At 35.3% G+C, this 22,085-nt stretch overlaps 2 protein-coding genes across 2 annotated transcripts; both read left to right on the top strand.

The window, feature by feature from the left end:
• The first annotated feature begins 436 nt into the window (after nucleotides 1-436).
• On the top strand, nucleotides 437-5,100 carry LOC114189656 (importin subunit alpha-9). The gene is made up of 11 exons (XM_028078287.2): nucleotides 437-579; nucleotides 744-966; nucleotides 1,710-1,863; nucleotides 2,002-2,104; nucleotides 2,393-2,577; nucleotides 2,878-2,957; nucleotides 3,412-3,562; nucleotides 3,734-3,815; nucleotides 3,921-3,979; nucleotides 4,051-4,356; nucleotides 4,551-5,100. The coding sequence occupies exons 1-11, from the start codon at nucleotides 528-530 to the stop codon at nucleotides 4,713-4,715; spliced, it is 1,560 nt and encodes a 519-aa protein (XP_027934088.1). The 5' UTR covers nucleotides 437-527; the 3' UTR covers nucleotides 4,716-5,100.
• Nucleotides 5,101-19,330: 14,230 nt separating this feature from the next.
• On the top strand, nucleotides 19,331-21,573 carry LOC114190344 (Peroxidase superfamily protein). The gene is made up of 5 exons (XM_028079187.1): nucleotides 19,331-19,484; nucleotides 20,110-20,258; nucleotides 20,343-20,537; nucleotides 20,623-20,788; nucleotides 20,948-21,573. The coding sequence occupies exons 1-5, from the start codon at nucleotides 19,412-19,414 to the stop codon at nucleotides 21,352-21,354; spliced, it is 990 nt and encodes a 329-aa protein (XP_027934988.1). The 5' UTR covers nucleotides 19,331-19,411; the 3' UTR covers nucleotides 21,355-21,573.
• Nucleotides 21,574-22,085: the final 512 nt, after the last annotated feature.

Here is a 22,085-nt window from a genome sequence, read left to right on the forward strand (position 1 = left end):
ATACTTAAAAGTTTCTTCTAGAATAAATATTGTTATATTAGCTTTAAATTGAAAAATTCACTTAGGCACGTGTATACATAACACACCTTAATATAAATCGTTATCTATATAATATATTTCGTTAATGATTTAAATGATATTATAAAGAATGACCTAATAAAATACGAATTACGAAAATAAGAACCATTTTAAATATTTTAATAAAAATGGAGACCATTTTAAACATTCTGTTAGAACGAGGACCATATGCAACAAATACTACGAAAATGAGGACAAAAAGGTATTTAAGCCTAATTAAAGCCTAATTATTTTATATTTTGTTAGTTTAATTTAATTTGTTAATAATTAATACTAATTAAACCTATATTTTAAAATTTACTGTATATTAATATTTTTTTGTTGCTCGTATAAAAATTACTAGAGTTTACCTGTTCTTTCATGGAAAACCTTTTACTTACTCACCCGTCAGTTTGCAAAAACCCTTCACTCACAAAACGCAACAAGCATACTCGCTAAGCTTCTCTGCAATGGCCGATTCCGGCGTCACTTCTAACAGGAGGGATCCTATAAAGTCCTCAGGTGTGTTTCTATTCATCCCTAGGTTTTCACTTCTCAGCAGTTCAAAATTGAGAAAATAAAAAAAAAATCAGAGAGAAATGCTAAGGTTTCTAAAACTCCATTTTTGAACTCTGACAATAAACCTAATCGAGAGATTCAATCGTGTTTTTTTTTTTTTTTTTCAGTTGGGAATGCCGCCGCTAGTAGGAGACGAGAGCATGCAGTAGCAGTTGGGAAAGAAAGGAGGGAATCGCTGATGCGAGCGAAAAGACTCTGCAGGGTGGGCATTGGTGGTGGCGACTTCGAAGTTGCCATTGGCAGTGACATGTTAATTGATGAAGAGCAATCTAATTTGGAGTCTCAGACTTCGGTGGCCGTGGAAAATTTGAAATCTGCCCTTGCTTTTCAGTAAGCTCTTCCGAACTTGTTGGTCTTCAATGTTCATCTTGCTTGAAGTGTTGGTTGTTTTTGAATTCGGCTTTTGTTTGGACTTTAGAGAAAACTTCTCCGTAAGCTTTCGGAGAAGAAAAGATCAAATTAATTTCAGTTGTAAGCTAATTATGTTTAGCTTATGGATGAGCTAATTTGGAGTTAATTTCTCCCGAAGTCTCCCCGAAGTTGTTTTAGCTTAGGCATAAGCTAATTTTAGCTTGTGGTGGAGTTAATTTCATTTTTTTGTTTCTTATTTTCTTCTTCTGCTTTGTTTGTGGAGAGGTTAATCCAAACAGAGGTGGTTATGGTAAGACAATGAAAGAGGTTTAGTAAATTATTTGTAGTTTGTGGTGAACTCAGAGGACTATTATGAGTAAATGGGGGCAAAGTACTTGCGACTTTGTGAAAATTGTTTTATTTGAAATTGTGTAGTTGAAACATATAATTAGCCAATAGTTTTGTTGGTCTGAGGATGTAAAACCCACCTAATGTTACGAGTGTTCTGATTGAGGTGGGAGGATGCACGAATGAAGGAAACTTATACACTAAATGATTGGTGTTTTGTTGTTTTATTTCTTTTACTGGTCTTTTATTAAATCTTTCAGTATTGTCTTGGCTATGTTTTTATACAATCTGAGTAAGACTTAAATTATGTTAATGTACTTCTTATATTCATTAACTTTGGCTTAAGCATTGCCTTATACGTGTTCAATCAATAGGGGGAAGGGTGCGGTGAAGAAAAGAGTTGGGACCCTTCAAGAATTAAGGCGTTTGCTGTCGAGATCTGAATTTCCTCCTGTTGAGTCTGCCCTTAAAGCTGGAGCTGTACCCATTCTTGTGCAGTGTCTTTCGTTTGGTTCTCCAGATGAACAGGTCTGAAGTTTTTTCTTCCTTTAAGTGGTGTTCAATGTCACAAAAGCCTTACCTATGCTTGCTATGCATATTGAATGGGATCAGTAGTGGGAAATTTTTTTCTTAGAGCTTATATATTGAGGTCAATGGCTTCTGCAGTTGCTTGAGGCAGCTTGGTGTCTCACAAATATTGCTGCAGGGAATCCAGAAGAAACAAAAGCATTGTTGCCTTCCTTGCCCTTACTTATTGCTCATATTGGGGGTGAGTGATCACTTTGAGATTCCTTTTGCCTTTACAGAAGTTAATTATTATTTCTATTTATATTTTGTATATAATAAAGATTTAGGAATTCTTATAGCTTGAATTTTTAAAGAATTGTAAGATATTGTTGTATCTAAAAGGGATGGAAACATAATTATTTTTTTAAATGTCCTCTTTTATACTCTATTCAGCATTATTATAACAAAGTTGTTATTGAAGGTTGAGACTATTTTAATAATTTTAGTATTTACAGTGACCCTTTAAATTCATGAATGATCCTGTCTGCAGAAAAGAGTTACCCACCTGTTGCTGAACAGTGTGCTTGGGCTCTGGGAAATGTGGCTGGTGAAGGTGAAGACTTGAGGAATGTTCTGCTAGTTCAAGGGGCTTTACTACCTCTTGCAAGAATGATGCTACCAGACAGAGGTTCTACTGTTAGAACAGCTGCCTGGGCTTTGTCTAACCTAATAAAGGTTTCAGATACAACAATTAAATAAGTTGCTTATTGCATATTGTTTGTTTTGGTGATCGACCTTTTTGTTACAACACTTTAATAATGGCTGTTCTAGTACATTCATGGTCCATTTGCTTGTATGGTGGGGTCATTTTTTTCTGAGATGTGTTATGTTGTGATTAAAATTGTGATTGCTTTTGCATTGTGATTTGTGTAAGATGTAACATTCCATATGTATTTTTTGTTTGTGAACATGTGTTTGCCATGACGTGATTTCCTTTCTGGAAACTGAACATGACTTTATTATGTTTGCATGTAGGGCCCAGATCCTAAAGCTGCTACAGAACTCGTTCGTATTGATGGAGTATTGGAGGCAATCATTCGACACTTGAGGAAAGCGTGAGTATTACTTTGGGACTACTTGTTGTATTATCTTGGTCATTTCTTAGTCTGTAGCAGTGTTACCTTTGGCCTGATTTCTGGCAACAATGTGAATTCAATTAATATCAGTGAAAACCTTCCAAATTATTGTGCCATTTCTTTCCCATTTGAACTATTTCTTATTGATGTTAGCAAAATTATCTCTGTAATTTCCAGACTTATTTGAATGAATTCCTTGAAACTGAAATTTGTATGCCTATAACTTGTATGCTTATGAAGTTCACTTTTCTATAGGTTTATTATGAGCTTAAAGACAGAAGTGATGATAGTTCAAATCCTTGTTTTAGTATTATGACCTTGTGAGAAACTTATTTCCTTAAGTGTTGCAGAATAACAAGTTTTTCTACTCATTGAATATATACCCTGCAAAGCTGTCCTGATTATTGTCTTAATAATAGTTTTTTCACCTCAGGGATGATGAGTTGGCCACTGAAGTAGCATGGGTGGTGGTTTATCTGTCTGCCCTTTCAAATATAGCTACCAACATGCTGGTGAAGAGTGATGTACTTGAATTACTTGTAAATAAATTATCAACATCAAACAATTTGCCATTAATGATTCCGGTAATGATTTCTACTGCATTATGTTTTTTTTTTTGTTCAGTTGTTGCAAAAGTGTCTCTTGGCATCTGTGACATTTTGTTGTGGTTAGCATATATCAATACACTCAAGTCACAATGCTTATGTTATTCTCATTGGTCTGTTGTTTCTAATAATAAAGGGAAATTCCTCTAGATTTTGCGTAGTTTAGGTAATCTCATTGCTGGCGATTCCCATGCAATTAATGCGGTTCTCATTCCTGGACGTGAAATTGCAGGCTAGTAAATTTTTCATTTTTTTTTTTCGGCTAAGATGAATGCATTCATTTTGGTTAAACAGGATGGATGAAATTCTCACATCTGTATTTTATTGGAATTTTCAGCTAATGCCATAGAAGTTCTTGTAAAATGTCTGAATTGTCAAAACAGGGTCTTAAAGAAGGTACAAAATTTAATTTTTACTTTTTGAATCTATCTTTGGATCAATCAACAGAAGCTTCATAATATATGCAGGAAGCAGCCTGGGTGCTGTCTAATATAGCTGCTGGTTCTGTTGAGCACAAACAGTTGATATATTCTAGTGAAGCAGTGCCTTTGCTATTGGAACTTCTTTCTGCCGCTCCATTTGATATAAGAAAAGAAGTGGCTTATGTATTAGGAAACCTTTGTGTTGCCCCGACTAAAGGTGATGGCAAGCCAAGTTTGGTCCTGGAGCACATGGTTTCACTTGTTGAAAAAGGATGCTTGCCAGGTTTTATTGATTTGATTAGGTCTGCTGATATTGAAGCTGCAAGGCTTGGACTTCAGTTGACAGAGCTCGTAAGAGATTTCAATGGTTGTCTAAATAATTACTTTCTATATATTTTGACTAGAACACGTCTATTCACATGGTTTAGTGACTAAATCAGGCCTATTCGTTTGTCCAATCATGACAAAATTACTCCTCACAACCAAGAGCATACCAAGTTCTAAGATTTAAACCCCTGGTTGATTATGATTTCTTGTGTTGGTAGGTCCTGAGGGGGATGCCAAATGGCGAGGGCCCAAAGCTTGTAGAGCAAGAAGATGGGATTGAAGCCATGGAAAGATTTCAGTTTCATGAAAATGAAGATCTGAGAACCATGGCAAATACTCTAGTTGACAAATATTTTGGAGAAGACTATGGGCTTGATGTCTAAGTAGGGATCAAACTAGCGAGATTCACTGTCATTTCTACCCATACAATGCTTGCCTTGCCTCGTGCCACATGTCAAATATGGAGCAATACAAGTCAATGACATTGCTGATCAACGATTCTTTATGAAAGCCAAAGGAATCTGTTTTGGTATTGTTGTGTTTGATAAAATTATACAGGGCTTGAGATTGTACACTTTCGGTAGCCCTTGTATTAGTACATACAAGATAGCTGAAATGTAAAATTTTTGTTTGTATTTCTGTTCCAGTTCTTTTTGTTAGAATGTAGTGCCTATATGCAAAAGATACCAGTTACCAGTAAGTTCAGTACACTCCCAGAATTTGATTCCTAACTTTTTATATGGTTTAATTGAACCTTTCTTGCATTAACCTTGACTGCATAATTCAGTCTAACCATTCGAGCGTGACACAATAATTGCGCACGGATTTAAGTTATCCCCTGTCGGCTGAAGTAAACAATTTTCAAATTTTCAAATTGTAAAACACCAAAAGGGTAAAAAAATATGTTCCATTTATTTTTGTAATGTAAAAAAAATTTTTTTTTGAAAAGTCAATTCCGAAATGAATAGTGTTATGAAATAAAACTTGTTAAGAGAAGGTTATGTTAGCCTGTTAGAAAACTGTCAAGAGCAGTTAGAAGGATTGGCTGTGAGTAGAAAGTCAGCTACTAATTTTAGAGAATTCTGATCCTTTTGAGAGTATTCAATGTAGCCTTCGAAACATTACTATGATAAGGTTCTTTCATTTTGTGTTATTCGGGGTCTTGTTTAAATCTCCTAGAATTAGAAATTTTTCTTAACAATTTGTATCAGCTAGGGCAAACTTTTTTGGTATGGCAGATGCTATGCGTAATGCTCAGGCAATAAAAGGTGTTGAAGAACAACTGTACATGCGCGTGGATTCTGGTTTCATGGAGTGAACGGATCTGCAGCAGACATTGACAACATCTTTGAAACAAAATCAAGCAAAAACTGTTGAAACAAAAACTTGAGGAACAAACCTATAATCCGCATGCAGCTTCTAACTCGTGGGGGAGTGTTGCATTTCTCCCTGTGCTTGGGGGACAAGGTTAGTTAGGATAGATTTTTCTCATTTTAATGGAGAAAGTGTCAATCATAGGATATACCAATGCAATAATTACTTGATTGATAATACTCCTAAGAATTCAAGGTGAAGCTTGCCGTTGTTCATTTGGAGGGCCCTGCATTATAATGACAATGTTGTGCCTTCAACACTAGGCCAAATGACGAGGTCCAATTTTTACCCCAAGCCAACGAGAATGAGAAAGGGCAGCTGATTCTAGGCCTAAGAGAGTGATTAAAAGACCCAATGATTGGAGACTCTATGTCAATGGAAGTCATGTTCAAATATTTATTAGAAATAGTCTTTTGTCCTTTTGCTAAGGGGTATAATGCTTTTGGATGCTTGTCTTTTTGTTCAGGGTTTGTTATAAAAACGATTATGATGAATGAATGAAGGATATATCAGAATATCCATTTCAATTTTTCTCCCTTGCTATTTCTTTAGGATGTTAGTTCTGCATTTAACAGTTTTTTTTATCTTTCTTCTTTAACATTTGGTGTTGTCATTAAGAGATTCCATTCATGGTCGAAGGATTCCGTTTCAGAAGAAACAATCTATTAGATCATTTCAATAAGGTATTACATCTTTTGGAGGAGGTTTTTGTGGCCCTTACAACATTGGAAAATCGTTCCCCATCTCCGTCGCTAAGCCCTAGTCCGAGAGATTCCATGGTCGCGGTTCAACATTATTGACTCAAGCTCAATGTTCCTCGTGTCAAAGTTGTTGACCCCATGATTGGCTATTCAAAATCACACAATTCTTTGAGTATGAACTAACTTCGATAGAGGAACCATCACCGCTGTCTCTTCCTACCTTGATGGCCAAACATTAGCATGGTATCAATGGATGCACAAGAACAACCAATTGATCTCATGGACTAGTTTGTTGTTACCTTGGAAGTTCGTTTTGCTCCCAGTGTGTACAACGATAAAAAAGGTAGGTTGTTCAAGCTCTATCAGACCTCCGATGTTAGTACTTATTTCCATGAGATTGAATCCTTGGCTAACCGTGTGGAGGGCTTGCCACCGACATTTCTTCTGAGTTGTTTTGTTTTTCTCCTTTGGCCGAAAATTCTTTGGGAAGTGGTTGCCCTTCAACCTTTGAATTTAACATAGGTAATTGGACGAGCTCATTTGCACGAAGAAAAATGATTGAAACAGTTCGAGTGCATAATCCACAACCCATATCTCAGTGGTTGCCTACCACGGTGCTCTAACCACCGTTAACTCAGCAGCCTCCTTCAATCCAAAATCCTACTCCTTCTACAATTGTGTCACACTCATTCCCACCCTTATTGTCGACACCATCACCACGTACTCATTTTAAGCAATTAACAGAAGTAGAGATGGCTGAGAAAAGAGAAAAAAAGGGCCTTTGTTTTAATTGTGATCAACAATACTCAAAGAATCATCGTTGTCTAGCTTGTTTTTCCCTTCTTGTTGTTGAAGATGATGAACTTGGTGAGGATGTTTCTATTGGACTCCTCCCTTCCAACTTGGTCCCATCTGACCTTAATCCTAGTGTTGGGGATCCACGCGGGTTGGATTTTACCCACAAGGCCTAACTCAGCCTTAATGCCTTATCAGGCTTAGGGGTGACAAACACAATTCAAGTTTTGGGCCACATCAATAAGAGGTCCGTGAGTGTCTTAGTAGATGAAGACAGTACACATAACTTCATTCAAGCAAAGTGTCCAACATTGTATTTGAAGGTCTTAGTTGTAAGCGAGGAAGAGTTGACTTGTTCGAAGATTTGTAAAGAGGTCAAAATTATCATTCAAGGACATCATTTTTGGGTACTATGGACCATGATAAGGTTTCTTTATCATTGATGTAACTACAACAACTAGTCCAAATGGGATGAGTAACCTAATTATATTATTTACAAGTAAAGCCATTAGAGATGGCATAGACTCACATTCAATTTTTGCACCTTTTCACTGAAACCACCTCACTCCCTCCTCGACGCCCATTTGACCATTCTATTTTGCTTCTCTCTACAATGGCACCAGTGAATGTAAAATCCTATCACTACCCTCATGTCTAGAAATTGGATATTGAACAGCAAGTGGAGAAACTCCTTGCTAATAGGTGGATTCGACCCAATACGAGTCATTTTGCCTCTCTAGTATTAGTATTATTTTTGAAGAAGAAAGATGGGGGATGACAGATGTGCGTAAATTATCGCGCTTTAAACCTAATTCTAGTGGAGATAGGGGAGCCATATTCTCAGCGACAATGATATGATGAAAGTAGCAATGGGGATTGTCTTCATATCGATCTAGATTTTGTTACTAAAAAGCAACAAAAAGATCAAATCCAAGAAGTGGCTACTAAACAAAGAGTAGCTATGAAGTATAACTCAAAATTAAGGCCAAGAACCTTCCAAAAGGGTGATTTGGTATAACACATTGCTAATAGTGCTAGAAAAAGTGAAGGCAAGTTCTCAACTAATTGGGAAGGACTATTCCAAGTAGTGGAAGATGCTGACAAAGGCACTTACTGGTTGGAGTACTTTTCGGGCTTTAGTTAATCTTGTAACACATAATGTACTATTTCCTTCCTCAATAAAATAAAGGGGTTTCCTATATATGCTTGTGTTGTTTATGCTTTATCTTAAAAGGGGTTTCCTATATATGCTTGTGTTGTTTATGCTTTATCTTAAAATTGCTAGTCTTTAAGCACAAATCTCGTAGTTCCCTACTTGCTACCTTGTTGGTCTTGGTTGAACATTCTTCGTAGTTTCCTACCAATTACTTTGTCAATCTTGGTTGAATATCATTGTAATTCCTTGTTGGCTACCTTGTCGGTCCTGGTTGAACTTGTAGCTCCCTACTGGTTACGTTGGCGATCCTAGTTGATCTTTTTTCGTAGTTTCCTGTTGTCTACCTTGTTAATCCTTGTTGAACATCTCTTGTAGTTCCCTACTGGCTACCTTGTCGGTCCTAGTTGAACATTTTCTCATAGTTCCCTCCTGAGAACCATCTCGATCCTGGTTGAACATTGACAATAATTTCTAAGTTCGACTATGATTACTTTAACCTTTATTAACGATAACACTTAAAGGATTTGAGTGTTATTAACAACCTTATGTATATATCGGCCTCAACATTCACAATATGGCAAGAAATTCTAAGATATAAGGAATGAGAAGGTTCTGGGGTGGTCTTTTAAGCGACATCTTTGACATTTTCATAACAATGTTGTTGGCATTGGCATGCGGAACTGCTATCTCATTGACATCCATGAGAACACCATTGGAGACATCCTTGTTTATGTCAAAGCGCTCGTCTTTGATTGGTATTTGGAAGATGAGCTTGTTGGCACAAGCAATCTTGAAGCAAAGATTTGATAAAGCCAAGTGCATGAATATCACATATGTTTGATGAAAATTGATGAAGATCCATTTGAGAATTATGTTTCTAGTGTATTAAATATGGAAATAATATGTAATGATTAGATGTTATATCATGTTGGTAGGCTATATGACATAGGTTAGATGTCTTGTTAGTCTTAGTTTGTCATTTTTAATCTGTTAAAATGAGTTTTAACAGGTTAAAATGTTTATTGTATATAGTTTCTGGTATGAATGTATTCAATTAGTTGAATTGTTTTTTAATCGATTGATTTCACTTAAATCAAGTGAAATCAAGATATTGTACGGAAAATTCAATCGACTGATTTCACTTAAACCAGGCTATATAAGTTGTATTTTCTATAGCAGAGACACAATTATGAATTTTTGAGCACGAAAACTTGTCATTCATCATTGGAAAACTTTCTCTCTACATTACACAACTGCAAAGTAAAATTTGAAGATCTTGGTTGATCTTGGAGGAATTTTGGCTTGGGATTAGCTTGAAGAACTTGTGTATGGTTGCCTAGGAAAAACCACCATCAAGTTTTATAGTTCTTGTGCCTCAGGTTGTTTACTTGATGTGATTTAACGTCTATAAATGTGATTCTTGCAGCATGTTAGTCTAGATTTTTGTGAGTCAAAAATCTTGAGTGTTTTTTCTGTTCAAAAGTGTAATTTTGGTGTGTAATTTGTAAAACTTTTGAATAAAGTGGAAACCAGGCTCAAGTTATCCTGGTAAATTGGATGTAGCTCTGTGATTGAGTGAACTAGTATAAAAAAAAATGTGCCATTTTCTTCTCTTCATCTCATTCACTTTAAATCACTTTAAAAACTCAAGAAAGCCAAGTAATTCATTCTTTGTTGTGCTTTATTGCGTTTTTGTGTAATATGATGTTGCATACTTGTTGGAAATATTGATTGGAAAAAATCTTGTATGTAAAGTGTGTTGGTTGAGTTAAATTTACGAATTTTGCATTTTGCATAAATTCTCAGGATTTGAAATTTTAATTAATTGTTTCATAGGCTCAAGAACAAATTAGTCTACTATTTTATTTTTTGACCGATTGAAAGTGTACTGTTCTGTAGCTTTTGCATTCGAATTTCACAGTCTATTTGATTCAATCAAAAGGGGTTTTATGCTTTTGAAAAAGTTTTAAACAACCAATTCAACCCCCCTTCTTAGCTTAAATCACCATTTCAAACTAAAAGAGCTTAGCTTGCCTTAGTGCCTTAAAAAAACCCATTGCTATGCTCGATAAGGACGAGCTTCTGATACTTGAAGGACTCAAACTCTGCATTTTCCTGTGCATTCTTCTCGGCAACTAAAGCACTTGTCAACTTCGTCTCCTTATACTTTTCTTTTCTAAATCTAGACAACAGGTCCTCCAAGATTTCAACTTCTTTCTTTTTATATCCTTCTCCCATTTAAGTTTCTCTCATTCCATCTTCCAAGCACCCTTATCCAAGGCATACTACTTTGTCAATATTGCTAGCTCGTTGGCTATCTTAAGCTTCCTCTCATTCTTAATTTACTTTTTGAAAAGTTAAGTGATTTTGTCACCGAACACAAGTGTCCGACTTTGTAGTTCATGAAAATATTGCATCAAAGTTTGAGGGTTGCTCTCATCAATCACCTTGCTTTGCTCTTTGGTTTTATGTTCAGTTGTGAGCCAACTAGTCTTCCCATCCCTCCAATAACTAAGCCAGAGTTACTCTCATGCAGATCTAGTTCAGTTTGCAGTCTCTTCCTTTATTTACAATTTCCTAGGATCTTTGAAGGTTGTATTTTCTAGGGAAGAGCTTGAGGAGGATGAGTACTGACTATAAGAGCATTCATCGTAGTTGACTTCCCCTTACACTATACTTTCAGCCAACATTTTGTTTTGAGGTTACGAAACACATCCTCTTTTCCAAAATTTGCTTCACATTGGGTCATTATTCTTGCAAAGACTGATAAGTTTTCAAATTTAACTGAGGTGACCAAGCAAAAGATAGAAGCTCATTATTCTTGCTCAAAATTAACTTATGTTAGCAAAAGATAGAAGCTTACCAAGCAGGTTAGTCCTCAACTGAGGTGACAAGTACTCCTTAACAATTTTTCTTAGCGGGAAGCTTACGAAGGAGCTTGTCCAAGATACTTAAGGTTCTTTTATCCTCATCGATCATGATATCCCTCGATCAGTCTTTGTATTTTACAGAATTGTCGGTCCAATAAAAGAGGAATTTTGGATTGTTGTTTTCATCATAAAAGTAAGAATGGCCGAATGGATTCACTATGACCCTAAAGATAGCCACCTAACAAGTGACTTAAGCCGAGTACTATAGAAATGGAGAAAACATTAGGGACTCACTGCCGTTCAAATCAATTAGAAGGCCTAGAGACATTCCTAGTTGTTTCGATGCAATTAGGTATGTGTAACGTTCAAAAGACAAAGTACACGCATGGTAAGCTCGTCAAAGGGAAGGCGAATATGAAGTTGGGTAAAGAAATCTCGTTACATGTAAAAAAATTCTTGTTCATAACCCTCTCGACCATGACATACATTATCTATGGCATATACTATGTAGAAAGATACTTTATTCTCTACCTCAGCCTTGTCATACATATATACATACTATTTTCCCATAACATGAGGCTTGACGACCATCTAAACTTAGAGAAATACTGCTTGACTTTGGGATCTACTGATTCATAACCCTACTCCTCGGCAAGTTCGATTCCACAATCTTAGCCTTAGGTTTTATAATGACCTCTCGGGCTCTAGAGGACGAGGCACTCAATAACGAAATAGACCTAGAGTTGTTACTACTCGGCCTTTCACTAGCAGAAGACTAGAAGACTTACCTACTAACACTCGGTACAAGAAACTGAGAGCTCTTTGAAAATATGTCTATAGTAGAAGGAGAATGCTAGAGTAGGGTGTTGAAAATAGACAAATGTGTCTCTTATTTATAGAATAATCTTGGTGGCTCTTCATCTCCCACCTCTTCAATCTCAATCATATGATCTCCTAAGATCTAATGGCCAACTATCGCAATTGTTGGACTTCCCAATGTCACATCGAACCTTACAAGTCTGACACCTATCAATCAAACCTCTTTGTTACTATGCTCCCCGAGGTTAGGGGGGTACTATACCTATAAGGTCAAACGACAAAAGAAATACAAATTTTCTTTGCACATACCAGCCAGACTAAGACCAACATCATGGCGATAGTATAAAGACTCAAACATATATCACGTCAAGTGTGGGGGGCTACTGTATTGTATAAGTTTGAGAACATATCGACCACCTAGGCTAAGGTGTATTCGACCTAGGTATATCTGACCAAAACGACATCATATCAGCCACGTCTTTAACATTGGCAAAATGAGATTAAGTTAAGGCAAAGGCTAAAACATATTAGCATAGTATTAGGAAAAGTTAATCAAGGTAATTACCCACGCGAATCAGACCCATCCAGGTAAACGCCCATAAACATGATATTGATAACATAGTAAATGAGGTAAATTAATTACGTTCCATTATTATCGTATTTAATATTGTTTGACACACTTGGCTAATTTGAGCCTCAGAGTATATTTTGCAGGTACACCCTCTTTCATCTTCGGATGGATGAGTACCTAGGACATCCTGACTAGAAGGTGTGAAGTTGTAGCTTAGAGTACACAAAAAGAATTGGAGAAATTCCTTACAAGGTATATTTGGTCTTGTAAGAACTATTACAATATTGACAAGTGTACCAAATTGTACAAGTAGTAAAATGGATAAGTCCAAATATCGTTTTCCCAAGAGACTTACGTTGTTTAGAAAAACTATGATTATTTACTAACTAAGGCTAAAAACTGTAAAATAGTAAAAAGTATTGATTTTTTTATAAAATAATTCTAAAATATAGAAAGCAATTAAAATTATGTAAATTCTTATGCGATAAAGACTGCACTCGGGTTAGATTTCATGCACAAAATCAATATGAAAACACTAAACAATATACCTCCAACTCTAGCATTCACACCACCACTATTTAACAAGTCCTAATGTCTCAGAGACAAGTCTAAACTTAATAATAAAAATCCTAATATCTTAGATCTTTTTTTATTAATAGTCTGCATTAATCACCGAGTTCAGATGTTAAGAATGACCAATGAGGAACTCCATGTATAAATGCTCATTCAATTAATTGTTCTATTCTAGTCTAGGTTCTAATGTTGTGTCCAATAATCAGATATCCACAAATATGCAATAAATCAATTCAAGAAGTCGAGAACGATAATAAAACACTAATAGTTTGCATTAATCACTGAGTTTGAATGTTAATAATGACTGTAACATCCCTAAGGAATATTACTGATATTAAACAAATAAAAATTCAAAAATAAATACTGCATTTAAAATATACACTATTTCCCAAAACACGGGAAATATAAATCATTAAAAATTAATATCCATAAATCCAGGAGTCCAAAATTCATGAAACTGAATAAAAGTCAATGGCTCCCGCCAGGGTTACATAATATTCTCAAAGCGAAAGTAATAAACATATATATATATATATATATATATATATATATATATATATATATATATATATATATATATATATATATATATATATATATATATATATATATATATATACACAAAAATATCTCCTGCTAGCCCTCGCTCCGAGTCTACGCATCTGCTGGCTCACCTGTCACATCATCTGCTCTCGGATAACAAATTATTTGATCATCGCCATACACACATAGATAGGGTGAGCTATGCACAATAAAAATATACCATGACCTCATAGTCCTTTTGGGACTTCCCTCTGCTAAAAACATCCAAATCACTATATAATAATCCAAAAATTGCAATAGAAAAGAAAAAGAGAGGTTTGAGATGATTTTTCAATCTTTTATACTGGAGAATCTAGTATTCTTATGCATGAAGATAATGAATTCGATAGTTGTGGTCGGACTCTATTATGGATTTATGACCACATTTTCCATAGGGCCCTCTTATCTCTTCCTTCTTCGAGCTAGACTTGTGGAAGAAGGACAACTCATAATGTTCCCTATTGGACTTAGTAGCTGACGGTAACCCCTATTGGACTTAGTCCGCTCCCCTAACCTGAAAGTTTGATTGAAATTGGGAAGAAAATTGGATTTCCTTGGTTTGCCAATGACGTAGTAGTTAGCAAAAATAAAGCTTATTCTTTGCCCATCAAGGTTTGAACCCATGACCTCCCACACATAAGGCCAAAGCACAACCACTATGCCAAATCACATTTGGTGATACCTTCTAATCAAAAACAGTTTACATTACAAATTCCATACTCCTACATATTATTATAAATAAATCATAAAACAATAACACATAATTGGCATACATAAGACTCAAACCCAAGTCCTCTCACACAATTAAAGTACTCTCAACCACCTAAGCTAGTACTTTTCCACATCACATTAAACAACAATTAATGCCATAAAGGTGCCTTCTACCCGCATTTATTAATTAATTAATTATTTAATTAATTAAATTTTCCCGAGTCTTATAATGACCAATGATGAACTCTATGTTTAGATGCCCGATCAATTAGTTGTTTTATTCTAGTCTAGGTTCTAATATATTGTCTAATGATTAAATACCACAAATATGCAATCAATCAATTCATGCACTTAAGAATGATAATAGAACACAAAACGTAAGGGAAAATAAATATATTGAATAAAAGAAATCACAAAGAGTAAAGATACATTATATCCAACCCCTAGAAATAAGGAAGTTAGTTACTTCTATACATTATGAGCATTAGAAAAATAATAATGATCTGAGTTCGAATGTTAAGAATGACCAATGATGAACTTTATGTTTAGATGCCCAATCAATTAGTTGTTTTATTCTAGTCTAGGTTCTAATATATTGTCTAATGATTAAATACCACAAATATGCAATCAATCAATTCATGCACTTAAGAACGATAATAGAACACAAAAAGTAATGGAAAATAAATATATTGAATAAAAGAAATCACAAAGAGTAAAGATACATTATATCCAACCCCTAGAAATAAGAAAGTTAGTTACTTCTATACATTATGAGCACTAGAAAAATAATAATGATGAATGCCTCCATAATGAGTCTCCACCAAAGAATTAAGTTCTCTCTCTTCCCCGATAGAATAGGTTTATTCCCCAAAAGGGGTTGTCTTTTTTAACTTTATAGAACCTTCTATTTAAAGAATTTTTAAATTGGACTAAGTATAAAATTTGTTCTTGAATTTGTAACTGAAATAACTAGCTTTATTGATAATTGGTTATGTTGATAACTTCTTAAATCTACGAGATTTCCACTTTGCAAAATATAGACCAATTACTTATTTTATTAAATAAAATTTTAGTTATTTAATAAAAAATAAAATATTTATCTTTTGTGAAATTATCTAATCAAATCTTAATTATCTAATAAAAGATAAAATATTTATCTTTTCTAAAATTATTTAATAAACTCATAATTATTAAAAAAATAATAATAAAATATCAATAAAACATAAATATAATAAAAACATAATAATGTCGATGATCAATAACCTTAATCTATCTTATTAAGAAAGAACTTATATAATTCTTATTAAAAACTGTTATTTTATTTCAAATTCTAAATCATTACATGTTAACTAAGTTCTTAGAAACATGCTTTGAAATTAAAAATGAAAGCATATGATCCCACAGCCGCCACACAATTATAATTGGTGCTTCCTCACATGGTTTGATCACAACCAGATGTTTCGCAATTGCTAGCTATCAGTTTGTGTGAATATAACTAATACCACTAATAACAATGAGGAATGACATGGTATTCCAATTTCAGAGGCCACCATCTTCCCAAACTCTCTTACTCTTCATCTTCTAGTCTCTTAATAGTTCTATTTTCAAACATTGCAAGTTTTATTAGTTATTTTTTTTTCTATTTATGCCCCTATTTTATCCTATTATAACATAGATTACAAAGTAAAATAACATATAACATTACTTTAGATTAAATATTAAAATTATTTGTCCCCTGTACTTATTATAATTTTTCAACATTTGGTTCTTTCGTAAGGTAGAGGGCTTAGTTGGCAAATGTTCAAATCCGACTCCTATTTTTTTGTTAAATTATTCTGATGTTTCAACTCTATGTTATTTATTATATTCTTTCAGCTTAACTGATAAAAATGGGGAAGCCAATTTTTTCTTTTTATACATTATTCAAAGTGAATTAAATAATTGAATATTTTAGCTTTATCCACTCAACAATAAATTAAATTATTAAATGATGCTTTTAGGGTTAGGCATCGACAACCAGCCCCTTCCCCAAAAGTCCAAGTTATACATCCTAATATTTTGTTCATCCCTATCTTTGCCAACTAAACTAATAATTGTATATGTACAAATACAAAATTGCTTTAAAATCTCTTTTCTGATATACCTAAACATTTATTTTTCAATTTTAATGACGAACGCATACACGCATATACAACTTTCAGTAATTTTTTTGAACGAAATAAAAATAATTATCATTTTTTAAATAACATATTTATTTATTTGTAATATGTCAAAAAGTAATAAACTTATTTTACTAACCATATTCCTTACCTGTCTTCGTAGATAACAACAATGTTTATTTGCAATAACTGACAGAAAATTACAATGCATGAAATTAAGAAACATCGCAATCTAACGGCTGTAACTATAAACTTGGGATCCAAAATTTCAAATGCTGTCCCTAACGTTAAGAATCTCTTCAACCCAGTAAATTTTATGATTTTTTTTCAAATTTGGTTTAAATTATTATGTAACACCCCATTTAATTTAATATACGAAATTAAAGGAAGCGTCACAATAAAGATAACATGATAGTCCAGTCCTAGAGTTTAAAACTCAACTCCCTACAACTCAAGGCACACCACGATGCCCAAAAGAAAACTGGATACATAGTTTAACCAAAAGTATATAAATCTAAGAACGAACAAATACATGGGCCATAGCCCTAAAGAAACTCATAAAGAACTTAGAAACCAGTCCACGCGGACTATGCAGCGGAATCACCACCTCCCTGTTGCCTACGGGTGTTCCTCGCATATGCTCATACCAACAAGTTGATGATCATCGCCAAAAGAAAGTACCACACAGCAGACACACAACAATGAAAGTAGGGTAAGCTAGAGAACAAAAGATTTCATCCATACAATCAAAATATATTCACCATATCATATGCATATATCAACCAAGCATGTTATGACTTCTCAGACAATACACTAAGACACGACTCGACTCATCCGGATACATATAACCTGGTCGGATTCAACGGATGCTTGCACTTGTGGTGGATACCTCTGCTCACCCCCGAGCTGCTCACTCCCGAGCTATGTGTTACAAGTGTTACAATGAATCAATTTTCCTCACCACAAGGTTAGCCCTTAATGAATTTCAGGCCTCCTGCTACCTCCACCACAGGAGTCGGTCCGCTCTAGATGAGACTAACTGACTCTTTAGAGTGTCAGGATACAACCTTACCTTGAATCCTTACCTAGTTATACAGATGGGGCACCACCATGGACACCCACTAACAGGGGCCATAATATTACGTCCCGACCATTGAAGCACGACCCTGAAGAACCCCACCTAGGGATCCCAAAGAATTACGCACTGACCACAGACATATCATCATCAAAACAAGTAATTATTCAATACGCATATGTAAATATCCCATGCCAACCTTAGCAATTGCATCCTCCGATGTATCCCATATCAATCTCTTTCGTCCACAAATCTCGAACCATGAAAGTGGGGTGTGTTTCATACCGACACCATGTCATATTCATTAACCAACTCTCACTCTTGTCTCATACCAAGTCCATGCCAACACGTCACTTTAATTCAATAAATCATCCCATATCGAAAGCATACTCATATCATGTTAAAAGCCATGAATCATAATTCATCATTCATCTTATTCATGCAAAGCCACTCAATTCATACTTAGAAAGGCATAAACCATTCATACAAGCATTCAACATTTAAGAGCAAAGAAATCCATCAACATGCATACCCCTCGCTCAACCCTTCGCTCAGGCCGAAGAGCCTCGCTTAGGCGAGAGGTCTCCCTCTCTTAGGCGAGCACCCTCCGCCTAGGCGAGGGCTCGAGTCAGGAATAGTGGCACTATCGTGCCCGCTCGCTTAGGCGAGACTACCTCGCTTGGGCGAGATGAGTTCTCGCTCAAAACTGGCGCTCGTCGCCTGGGCGACCGTTCGCTCAAACAGCCTGGGCGAGTTACTGCTAATCTCGCCTAGGCGAGATGCACTCGCTTGGACGAGACAACCAGAACCCGTCACTGTTCGCGCAGGCAAATACATCCAAACAGACCCAAAACGTGTTTCTAAGAGCTCCCACACAGTTCATAATGGCAACCCAACATTCAACTCACGAAACAAGACCAAGCATACCAGCACACGAAATAAAACAGTAAGCCCTAACTTCCCGTACTTGGAAAACGTTAGCTAAGGCTTTGGCACTCGAACAGTGAAGGACAGTAGCTTAAGGAACAGCTTCGCGAACTGAAAAACAGTGGGAACAAGTTCAAAACAAGCTCATTAGAAGACTCTAACTGAAAACCTAAGGAAGAGACGAAATGAACATAGTACTTGAGTTGGGATAGACTTACGCGGAATGGAAGAACGAGACTGAGCTTGCTAAGCTAGGACGATTCCAAACCCTAGCAGAGGATGACGATAACTGCTCTAAGAGATGTGCGAAATCTGTTTTTACAAAAAGTGGGCACAAGTTAGGGTTTTGAACACCTTAGGTCAGAAATTGAATTGGGCCAACCCCTTTACGCCCAAAGGATTGGGTAGTCTTTAAAATAAGATGAGCAGAAACAATTGGGCCTTACATATTACATTTTTCTTCTACGATACTAAAATTGTTCTTTATTTTATATGTGTCGATTTATAATGTTCCTTATTTAATTTGAATGTGATTATGTAACATGTTCTATCCATATTATAAGTGCTAGTTGCAGCAGTATAGCGTTGGAGTGGGCCATGAGAGTGGTCAAAGAAAGTTGCGTAGTGGAGAATGCACAGAAGCCGACCAAAGCCTTCACTTCTACTCTTCCAACCCAAAATCATTGCCCACTGCATTCAATAACGTCTCTATATAAACCCTTCCAAATTCCCTCTTTCCAAATCACAATTATTCAACCTCGGAGATATGGCCACCCTTACCAATCCTCCTTCTAACTTCTGTTTCCTCCTTCTATTGCTTCTAGCACACTTTAATTTGGGTATGCTTAGTTTTTAATGTTGTGCTTATGTTTTGTTCCTTTCTTAGATATAATACAACATAGGTTTAGTATCACTTTTAGTCTCAATATTTGTTGAATTATGTAATATGGTCTCTCAATTTTCCTTTTTCTTATTATAGTCTCTATATTTGCTAAAAAGAGTTAAGTGAGCTCCTTTATTAAACCGGTGTTAACACTGTTTAGAGGATTACAATGCTGAGCAAGACAAGACAAGTCAAAATGAGTTGGTAGGTTGAAAACTTCAATCCAACTAACCCATCTTGACATCCGTTAGTGTCAATAATACATGACATTACATATTATCCATACCGACACCAACCACATCCAATGTTGCACCAACCCTTTATTGTTACTTAATAAAATGAATCACATTGATTTATTTTTTTGACAAATAGGAAAACTATATTGAGACGAATTAAACCTAGAATATACATTAGTGTATGTAAAATATACATATTATGTTTTATCAAAGTTCAATGAAGGAACATTGATTCAGTATATATAGACGAATCCTTCCCATTGTTTAGTTATAATGGGATATATTGATTTGAAGTTACACTAATTGTTCTTGCATCATATGATATATCATGTTATACATACAAAGGCAAAAGTCAACTTCAGCTGAATTACTACTCTAAAAGCTGCCCTAAAGCAGAGGACATCATCAAGCAACAAGTCACACAACTATATCACAAACATGGAAACACTGCCGTCTCATGGGTTAGAAATCTGTTCCATGATTGCATCGTCCAGGTCAGGAACTGTAATTTTCTTATAATATTCGTAAACAGTTTGATAAATATCAATATACGTATACTGAATTGAATTGTGATGCAGTCATGCGATGCGTCGCTACTTTTAGAAACAGCGCGCGATGGTACTTTAGTGTCGGAGCAGACATCGGAGAGAAGTTTCGGGATGAGGAACTTCAAGTACGTAAACACCATCAAAGCCGCAGTTGAAGAAGAATGTCCCTTGACCGTGTCATGCGCTGACATTATTGCTCTTTCTGCTAGAGATGGCATTTCCTTGGTCCGATGAAATTTTTTTGTTTATTAATTTTTGTGTCCATAATTGAGAGTTAACTGAAAATGTGTGGTTTATAATGATTTCTCAGTTGGGTGGACCAAGCATTGAAATGAAGACAGGGCGAAGGGATAGCAAACAAAGCTATGCAAAAGAGGTGGAAGACTTGATTCCAAACCACAATGATTCGATTTCCGTAGTGCTCTCTCGTTTTCGAGCCATTGGCATTGACGTTGAAGCCACAGTCGCTCTTTTAGGTATAAAACATTTCCTGTGTTATTGCTTGAACGAAACTAATACTTAAGAAGCAATATATGGACACATGCCTAACTTTTTAGGTAGAAACCAAGTCACACTAGAAAAGTACAATCAATGAAAAGTTAACTTGAGACGAAAGCATTTGTTGATTTATTCAGGAGCTCACTCAGTGGGAAGAGTTCACTGCGTGAACCTTGTGCACAGATTATATCCTACCGTGGACACGACACTTGATCCTGCACATGCTGAGTACCTGAAACGTCGGTGTCCAACACCGAATCCTGATCCAAAGGCTGTGTTGTATTCAAGGAATGACCTGAAAACGCCGATGATCATTGACAACAACTACTACAAGAACATCTTGCAACATAAGGGCCTTCTCCTTGTGGATGAAGAGCTTGCCACTGACTCAAGAACAGCACCTTACGTCCAAAAGATGGCCGAGGACAATGAATATTTCCACCAACAGTTCTCAAGGGCCATTCAATTGTTATCTGAGACCAATCCTCTATCAGGGGATCAAGGAGAAATTAGAAAGGACTGTCGCTACCTCAATATCGATTAAATATACATATATATAAGCTTGTCTTTTGTGCATGATATATAGTGTATGCATACAGTGAATCAAAATAAAAGGGTGCAACGTACTTGGCCAGGCTTATAGAGAGAGAAAGGACATTGCTCATGCTTAGAACTTGTTTACAATTATATATATTACTTCAGCTAACAAAAAGTCGAACATCTTAAGAGGTCTATGGAATTTGTTCTTTGTTGTCTATCGTTATATGCCCTTTGTCAAGTTATCTGTTTCTTTTTTTCCCTTGCAAAAGTGACTTAATTTACCCAAGCATGTGTCACCAGAAGTGGCTTTTTTTCAAATCTGGCTAAATTTGGCCAAAAATTAAAAAAATGGGATTGATTGACAGGAAATTACAAAATACCATTATTTGTTAAAAAATGTTAGCTTAGCAAGAAGACGAAAACAAAAACAGATAACGTCATAACCGAACAAAATCACTATTTTATTGAATAATACATATGCAGGAGAAATTATTAAGTTATCCTAATCCTTATTATAATTTATTATAATTGTATATACAAAAGAAATCACACATATGTAAAGGATTGTCTTTGTTCTTTCAGATTTTTGAACTCATCAATAATTGAATTAAAACTAAAATCGTCAACTATTTATTTTTCAATGTAAATATAAAAACGTTCCAAATAATTAATATAAAACATGTTCCTCTAATTGAACAATATGATTATTTGTATCATGATTCATGATACGTTAAG

Source organism: Vigna unguiculata, chromosome 7, assembly GCF_037176805.1.
Source record: "Vigna unguiculata cultivar grain cowpea cultivar isolate G323 ecotype 2 chromosome 7, ASM3717680v1, whole genome shotgun sequence".
NCBI classification, from domain to species: Eukaryota; Viridiplantae; Streptophyta; class Magnoliopsida; order Fabales; family Fabaceae; genus Vigna; species Vigna unguiculata.

Coding starts and splice junctions, on each gene's coding strand:
- LOC114189656 (XM_028078287.2), top strand. CDS start 528: ATGGCCGATTCCGGCGTCACTTCTAACAGGAGGGATCCTATAAAGTCC. Junction 967..1,709: donor AAATCTGCCCTTGCTTTTCA/GTAAGCTCTTCC, acceptor TTCAATCAATAG/GGGGAAGGGTGCGGTGAAGA. Junction 2,105..2,392: donor ACTTATTGCTCATATTGGGG/GTGAGTGATCAC, acceptor TCCTGTCTGCAG/AAAAGAGTTACCCACCTGTT.
- LOC114190344 (XM_028079187.1), top strand. CDS start 19,412: ATGGCCACCCTTACCAATCCTCCTTCTAACTTCTGTTTCCTCCTTCTA. Junction 20,259..20,342: donor TCCATGATTGCATCGTCCAG/GTCAGGAACTGT, acceptor ATTGTGATGCAG/TCATGCGATGCGTCGCTACT. Junction 20,538..20,622: donor CTAGAGATGGCATTTCCTTG/GTCCGATGAAAT, acceptor ATGATTTCTCAG/TTGGGTGGACCAAGCATTGA.